This window comes from Phycodurus eques, chromosome 7 (genome assembly GCF_024500275.1).
Source record: "Phycodurus eques isolate BA_2022a chromosome 7, UOR_Pequ_1.1, whole genome shotgun sequence".
Taxonomy (NCBI): Eukaryota; Metazoa; Chordata; class Actinopteri; order Syngnathiformes; family Syngnathidae; genus Phycodurus; species Phycodurus eques.
The window spans coordinates 30,977,526-30,985,678 of NC_084531.1; the positions used below are offsets into that span (position 1 = coordinate 30,977,526).

Sequence of the window (8,153 nt, forward strand, 5' to 3'; positions counted from 1 at the left end):
TGTGCGTCACGCACGCACGCACGCACGGGCGAACGTGCGCCAGCGCGCCGCACGGGCCAAACGTCCCCTTGTGTTTGTTTCTGCAGCTTGTTACATTTTGTTAAGCCTCGCAAGCAAAGTCTCGCGTCTAACCCGAATCCTTCGGACCGAGGCAAAGATTGTTGGGAATCATTCGCTCGTTTCTCGCTCCTGAAGTCAGCGCGAGCACAAAGAGGGGGGGAAAAAGAGGGGGGGGGGGGGGGGGGGGGGAAAGCCTACCGGAACAGTTCAAATTCATTTAAAAGGCGGCAGTTGTGCGTTGACTCGGAATGTGATTGGTTGCTTGTAAGGAGTCGCACCCCCATTTGAAAGAGGATGATTATTATTTTGATGGCGTTGTACAGGTTATGTAGGACGCGCGAACACAATGATTCTTCTGGGTCTCCCTGTTTTACAGCGCAAAAAGCTGGCATTTGATCAGGGGTGCCATGCTTACGCGCCAAGGTCCTCATGCGTAGTCAGTCATGTGTCGGTTTTACGAGTCGCGCAAAAGGGTTCGTTTCCGCACACAAACGTTTCACTTCTGTTTTTTTGTTGCTGCCAAGTGAGACGAGCGGGCCACAGTGCAGCGCGACGCCGGCACCTCGCACCTTTCTGGTAAGAGCGACGACAACGTTCGTGTCCGCATTTTGTCCTTTCGCCCGCCGACGGTCCGTTGCTCGTCAACGGGCAAACGCGCGTCGTCGTTCTGCTTTTTCTCTGACTGTGAACATTTGGACTGAGGGCGCCGAGCGGAAACCAAAATTAGCTTCGCTGAACATTTGAATACATTGCAAGGAATTCGTCGCAACGAGACTCCGCAAAGAAGCTTTGAATCTCCTCAATTGTCGGCAGGCTTTTCAACAAGGTCGAAAAGTTCCAAATCGGGGAAAGCGTTTGCGTGTCTTGAGCTTGTCGCGATGGGCGCGTCCGTTCTTTCGAGTGTAATGAATCGTGCGAATCGGTTCATTGGAAAGATTCCTTCACCGAATCGTTCAGTTCTTTTTCACAAAATCGTTCGAGCGCTTCCTCGTTCAGTTAATGAGTCGGGAAAACGAGAAGTTGATGCGCGAGCAATTGGTCGAACACTTCCAGCGGGACGATTTCCATCTCGGACAGGTTGCAGATCGTTGGACAAATTACGCAACCGCCAGTAATAAACGTGATTACAGCATTTGAGCGTTACATATTTTGCGTCCAATTACAGCGAGTTTGTTTGTTCTTAACGTTGCTATTGAATTTCTGCGTTGAAGAACAACATCGGAAGTCGCCCGTCAACCTACTGAACGGATGTTAGTTGCGCTTTATTCAAAGAAAGCGTGAATGCACGCATTTGCCATTCATGCTTGTGGATTGTGTATCCATAATTGGTTTGACCTGATAGCTTTACAAGAAACAAAAGGAATTGAGGAAATGTCAACCGCACACTGGTGGAATTTTGGGCAAAAAAGTTACTGAATCGATTTCCAAACACTGAATCGTTGCGAATTGTATTCTTCGAAATGAACCAATATCGAAACGAAATCCAATAATCCCTTCCGGAAACCGCAAAACAAACAAACATTTTACAGGGAATAATTGATTGAATGCAACCCACACAGCACATATTGATTAATAGTGTGGAGAAAGTAGCCATTATTACAGGGGACAACACACACACACACACACACACACGTTCAGCTGAAGTGGAGTGTTCGTCAACATCGAGCCGAGAGAATTCGATCTTGTCTGTCGAAATCAACTTTGTCCCTGCTAGCTTATTACGAACACAAAATGCGAAACACCGTTGACAGGCTAAATCTTAGCATCGATAGTCGCGGTGTCAGAACCCTTACAAAGGTCCGCTTGCATCTTTTTTCGGTGCAATGTATTTTCATAATCTTTGATATGCTTTTATCAGGTTTGCAAGATCATTTGAGTTGGAAATGCCCAGAATGTCCTCTTTCAACCTATTCCAATTGGTCTTTTCGGCCCGCCATCTGATTTCCTATGAATATGCAACATGTAAATAAGCTTTGTTCTGATCGGATGGCATACCTTCCCCAATTTAAATACGGAAAGCAGTTCGGCTCCGATCGGCGGACTCGAAGGTCGCGGTGGCCGAGCATTCCGAGCGGCGTCGCGTCCTTCGATGTCTTCCGAGCGTCGTGAAGCGCAATTCGGCGAGCGTCGGGCTTTTGGCCCGAGCGAGGGGGGCGCGGCTCCTCGTCCGATCCGCTCCCAATGGTCGGAATTTGAACTTGATCGTCGCTGGCGACCGTGAATGCAAGCGTCACTATTTCGTCCGTAGTTCCATCATAAATTATGACGATATTTGTACTTTACTACTACGCGTGTACTTTATCGAGTGTATTTTTATGGCTGGGCAGAGGCTGACACTCGCTTAAAACAAAACAAATCAAAGGAAATGCCGCGTTGACGTTCAACCGAGCCTCGCGGGCGGCTACTTGAGGATCAATTGGCAAAAGTGTGTCCCAACGTTGGCGATTTCAAACCCCTCCCGCTTTGCAAGGCCTTGCTTGACTTCGGCATCAATCCACAAAAGGTGTCGATGTCGACCTTCAACAGGTCACAGACTCGTTTTGACTTGCATGACAGAGGAGAACCAAAATGGATTCTGATGGAGGGGGACCAGCAATGCATATTTGACACTGGAGCAACACATGTAGACAGACGATATATTCTTTATCCTCGGTGAAAAAGCGACGAGTATCGCGGCGGCCGACTGAGTCGCAGTAGCTGCGAAGCCGTTCTCCTTCGTTTGTGTCAACACAACCGTATCGTACCGCCTCCCGGCGGGCGCAACGGAAGGAGCGGCACAATGAATGGAATGAAACGGCGGCGCGCTAACTGTTTGATTCTCGACATTCCACGTATCGCGTTCCCGCTCATTTCGATGTCGACAATGATCTTCTTCTTGCCGCACGTTGACTCGAGGGCTCTCGAAGATGGCTCGCTGGCCGCCGCCCCTGCTGGCCTGCGCCGGCGCCGCGGCTCTGCTGTGCGGCGCGGCCGCCGCGTACGGGCGCGACGGCACCGACAAGACGTTTTGCTCGTGGACGTACGTCGTCTTCACGCTGCAGTGGCCCGCCGGCTTCTGCCAGGTGACCTTCCACGTCGCCGTCGTCGCTTTTGGCACCCGTCGATTCGCGCCCTACTTTCCTTCGCCGCCTCCTTCGATGCGCCGGCGTCTTCGAGGTCGCGGGTAAGTGCGAAAGCGGACAGGGAGCGAGGAGGTCCCGAAGGAAGGAAAGAAGAAGGAATGGAAAGGGAGGAGTGATGAGATGGCCACTGAAAGGAAAAGATGGATTTCAGCCACCCCAAAATAAGGAAGAATTGAAGGAAGGGAGAATCGAAGGCCGAAGAACGAAAGAAGGGAAGGAGGAAATAAAGAAGAGGGAGGGAGGTGGCAATGATAGGGGAGGAGGGAGGAAGGAAGGAAGGAAGGAAGGGAGGGAGGGAGGGATGGAGGGAGGGAGGGAGGGAGGGAGGGAGGGAGGGAGGGAGGGAAGGAAGGAAGGAAGGAAGGAAGGAAGGAAGGGAGGGAGGGAGGGAGGGAGGGAGGGAAGGAAGGAAGAAAGAAAGAAAGAGAAAGAAAGAAAGAAAGGAAGAAAGGAAGGAAGGAAGGAAGGAAGGAAGGAAGGAAGGGAGGGAGGGAGGGAGGGAGGGAGGGAGGGAGGGAGGGAAGAAAGAAAGAAAGAAAGAAAGAAAGGAAGGAAGGAAGGAAGGAAGGAAGGAAGAAAGGAAGGAGGGAGGCAATGTTAGCGAGTGAGGAGGCGGTGAAGGAAGTTTGTCTCGATCTTGTTTCTGACCTTCCAGCGGATGACGAGCGCAGGCTGACTTGTTTTTTTTCCCGTCTCGTTGTCCTTCGCCAGTCTTTGGACAACGTTTCCCTCTGCACCGTTCCCGAGCGCGTGAACGGCTGGGTGATCCACGGCCTGTGGTAAGCGCCGCGACGTTAGCGTCTGAGAAAGCTTATCCGTTACTGAGCAAACGATATGCAAATGAGTCGCACGCCAAAGGAGCCCGTCGTGCTTTCAGGCCAACGAAGGTGCAGAGGTGCTGCGACTGCTGGCCCGTGTTCCCGTCCGACGTCCAGGTGAGTCGGTCGCTCGATATCGGAAGGCCGCGTCGAGCCGCTGAGAAATGACGGCGGCGTGCGGCGCCTCCCGCAGGAGCTGCGAGAGGCGCTGGAGGAAACGTGGCCCTCTTTGTTGATCAGTCGATCCGCCTTCCACTTCTGGTGAGGACCGATCAGACCGCAGAGAGGAAGCGTACGACCGCACAGACGGGAAGTACAAACAAACAAACAAACAAACAAACAAACAACTTGCACTCGTGGGGCAAAATGTCCTGAAAATCCCACGTAAAGCTTAAAGGGAACATACTGGACTGTTCGTACAAGTGAGTTGAGGAGTTGAATTTTGACAAAAGTAGTGCTTCGGCATCACCTTGCTGCCAAGGAACTATGTTACAGTGAACGGAGCCCTTTTATTTTGACAAAAGTAGTGCTTTTGTGTCACATCAGCGTCAAAGAACTATGTTGAAGTGAGTTAAGGAGTTTCATTTTACCAAACGTAGTGCTTCGGCATCACCTTGGTGCCAAGGAACTAGGTTGAAGTAAGCCGAGGAGTTTCAGCTTGACAAAAGTATCGGTCCAAGTGCAGCCTTTCTCATCTGTGTTAACGCTGCAGCTCTGCTTACCTTTTGGCTTTGACACGAAAGCGAACCTTTCGCTCCGGAACACGCTCCGGTCTCGCGATTGGCCGAGAAACTGGACATGTTGCTCGGCCCCGCTGTGATGTCACGACTGGACGCGCTTGAGAAAGACCGCTTCGCGTGTGTGCGTGTGCGTGTGCGTGGCAGGAAGGACGAGTGGGAGAAACACGGCGCGTGTGCGGCATGCGTGGAAGGTCTGAACTCTCCGCTCAGATATTTCCAGACGTGCCTGAAACTGAGACAACGCTTCGCCATGGACAAGTAAACAAACCCACGGCCATGTGTTACCATGACAACGGGTTGCACTAAACTGTGCGCGTGCGTGTTTCCCAGAGCGCTGGACGCCGCTGGCATCAGGCCATCCTGCCAACGACCTTACAAGGTAACAACTTTCATATCATATCATCGTCTTTTGGCATTTGACCAACTTTTAGGAGCTTCAAAGTCTGCCTTTTTAAAAAAAAAAAAAAAAAAAAAAAATTGGGGGGGTTGGGGGTGTGGGGGGGGGGGGGCACGTACTGACATCGACTTTTGACGTTTTTGTTTTTACTTTCTTCAGCTGCAAATGTTGACAGCTAACATCAGTTCTTGTCATGACTATAAAATATCTATCTCTATCTCTCTCTATATATATATATATATATATTCCAATTGTGCACAATGCACAAGCTGAAAAAGGACATTTTTGTATATACGGGCTGTGTCAGAAAAGTTACAGGACTGGCGTCATTAAAGTGAATACAGAGGACACCCGCATATTCGCAGCTCGAGCCGCCTCAAAACCATTTTGAGGTGTTTGTTGTTTCTCCATGATGTAAGGGAACGGGCCGGGCCTGCTCATAATTGCCATGATTTTTGTTTTCTATTTTTGAGTGGGCTTTCTGGGGGAAAGGGAGGATAGGCTCCCCCATAAATTGCTAACACCATCTTTCGACAGCCAGCAACGTAACTGTGAAAACTGTATTGAGTCGTTGTTCACGGTCAGCAGAGGACGCAAAAAAACTCAACATTTGAAGCCATTTGATTTGATTCACGTGTGATGGTAAACAACAATGTTTCCAAATATCTAACTTGAAAAAGTATTTTCATCGGTTTTTACAATGGCATGTCAATAGCAAGTGAGTGAAATATTGAAAGAGCAATGAAAAGGGGCGTGTGCGTGTGTGTGTGTGCGTGCGTGCGCGCAGCTGGCCGAGGTGCTGGACGCGCTGCTTCCGCTCATCGGCGACAAGTCTGAAATTCAGTGCGTCAAAGACCACAAGGTCAGTTCCTCCTTCTTCTTGATAGAAACCGGCTGCTTTTTTTCCATTCACACGACGCCATCCACTACCGATGTCGCCCTTCGAATACAACGTGTTTAGCTCCACCGAGCTATTTGTGTATTTGATGTGAAATGAGACGTTTTGTCACAAATGGCACAACATGTTTTGCTGCTCCTCCCTCACACAGGGCCAGGTAACTTCAAACAATGTTTTCCCCTGAACAAATGAAATCATTGAAAAAGAGCATTTGCAGTTCATTTGGGTTATATTTGTCTGATGTTTACATCTGTTTGATGATCTTAAACATTAAAGTGGGGAAACTATGCAAAAAATGTTACTTTTTCACGGCTCTGTACTACTGTTTATTCCATTGTCGGCTGCTTCTTCTTTTGACTACTGATGGAAACGTATTGATTTTTTGCTACACACAAGGCTACTGACGATCCTTGCTTATGTTCACATTCAAATCTTTGTATTGATTCATATTGCTGTGTTTGTACAACTTTTCCCTTGAAATATTTTCTCTGATGTATGTAAAGATGAAGAAACCAACCTCTCGCTCACTCTTTCAGGAGCGTGAGGTTTGGTTTCAGGTGAAGATCCGTCTGTCTCGCAACCTTACCGTCGGCTGCGATCGCCACGGCGACGACGCCGACGACGTCTGGGAGCGAGGCGCCTCCAAAGGTCACCCCTGCCCGGCCCAGGGGACCTTCTACTTCTTCCCCATCGACCACCAGCGCCCGATGCAACCCTGCGGGTGACGTTCCGACATCTCCGCTTCGACGTCCCCCCTTCGACTTCTCCGCTTCGACGTCACCGCTACGGCATCTCCGCTACGATGTCAGAATAAAAGAAAATGAGTTCAAAACATGCGTGGGTTTTCTCCGGTTTCCTCCCACATCCCAAAAACATGCACGGTTGGTTAATTGACAACTCTAAATTGCCCGTAGGTGCGAATGTGAGCGCGAACGGTTGTTTGTTCGTATGTGCCCTGCGATTGGCTGGCGACCGGTTCAGGGGTCCGACGATAGCTGGGATGGGCTCCGGCACGCCCGCGACCCGCGTGAGGAGAAGCGGCTCAGAAAATGGATGGATGGAGTTAAAAACACTGAAGCCGCCCTAAATGGTTTGTGTTTTTGACATACTTGGCAAATAAAGAGGATTCTGATTGGACATCTCCGCTACGACATCATTTTAGGACGCCGTCGAGCTTCTACTTCTTCCCCATCGAGCACCAGCGCCGATACAACCCCGCAGGCGACGCTCCGGCGTCGCCGCTACTCAGGGCTGGACTCCAGTTCATTCATGTCAACCCCCTAAATTCATTTGAAACAGTGCTGTCTGTATCGATATGTGGTGTGTGCTGTTTCTACCACTAGGTGTCAGCAAAGCCTGAGGCATGGAGTCGGATGCCCGAATGACATTATTTGGGGGGGGATGACGTCACATCACTGTGATGCGTTTCTACAATCCACTGTCCTATGTTCGAAAGGAAGCACCTTTTTATATATCTTTCTGAACATATGATGCATTCCACCAAAGGTTCAGGAAAGGTGGTATAAAGGTTAAAATAGCGCAGCTGGTTAGAAGATTCGACTTTCCGTCGAGTCCCTATGTCACGCGCTAGTGAAGGGAAACCCAACACCACAATCATCGGTTTTTGTTTTTGCCAAGTATGTCCAAAAAAACACACAAGGAATTTGTCTCCGGTAGTTGGTACAACAACAGACAATCCATTTTGAGACATAAAGACATTGACAAAAAAAAAAACAGGGTTGCTAGTTACCTGGTAATGCCGGTACAATTATTATTATTATTTTTTTTTTTGACATTTGTGCAAAAAGATGCAGAGTCCTCTAGCACTTAGAGCAGTTCCAATGACTACTATAGCAATAGTCCGGTGCAATGAGCATTGCGCAAAGGGCGCCGAAACTTCAAGAAATGTCTGCAGTTTAAAGTGACAGTCGTGCGGCAGTCTGGGACAATGTCGATCGCGAACATTCAAACATGCAGGCGCATATGCATTTAAACTTACATTCTGAACGCCTTATATTAACTTTGTCGAGACTTTTTGGGTAAAAATACGTAAGACGAAAATAGTGAGTTCAAAACACTGGAGCCTCCCCTAAAAATGGGCTTAACAGCGCCACTGCT

The 8,153-nt window shown here is 49.3% G+C and overlaps 1 protein-coding gene across 3 annotated transcripts; it reads left to right on the forward strand.

The window, feature by feature from the left end:
* Positions 1 to 256: 256 nt before the first annotated feature.
* On the forward strand, positions 257 to 6,867 carry rnaset2l (ribonuclease T2, like). Of its 3 annotated transcripts, none has more exons than XM_061682396.1 (9): positions 545 to 636; positions 2,956 to 3,122; positions 3,894 to 3,961; positions 4,060 to 4,117; positions 4,194 to 4,261; positions 4,885 to 4,998; positions 5,071 to 5,119; positions 5,925 to 5,999; positions 6,539 to 6,867. In XM_061682396.1, exons 2-9 carry the CDS (start codon positions 2,967 to 2,969, stop codon positions 6,758 to 6,760), a joined length of 810 nt encoding a protein of 269 aa, XP_061538380.1. In that variant the 5' UTR covers positions 545 to 636; positions 2,956 to 2,966; the 3' UTR covers positions 6,761 to 6,867. The 3 variants fall into 3 exon arrangements, with proteins under 3 accessions (XP_061538382.1, XP_061538380.1, XP_061538381.1); XM_061682397.1 differs by having other exon boundaries at positions 6,572 to 6,867; XM_061682398.1 differs by lacking the exons at positions 2,956 to 3,122; positions 3,894 to 3,961; positions 4,060 to 4,117; positions 4,194 to 4,261 and having other exon boundaries at positions 257 to 636.
* The last annotated feature ends 1,286 nt before the right edge of the window (positions 6,868 to 8,153 follow it).

Coding starts and splice junctions, on each gene's coding strand:
- rnaset2l (XM_061682396.1), top strand. CDS start 2,967: ATGGCTCGCTGGCCGCCGCCCCTGCTGGCCTGCGCCGGCGCCGCGGCT. Junction 3,123..3,893: donor GGCCCGCCGGCTTCTGCCAG/GTGACCTTCCAC, acceptor GTCCTTCGCCAG/TCTTTGGACAACGTTTCCCT. Junction 4,118..4,193: donor TGTTCCCGTCCGACGTCCAG/GTGAGTCGGTCG, acceptor CGCCTCCCGCAG/GAGCTGCGAGAGGCGCTGGA.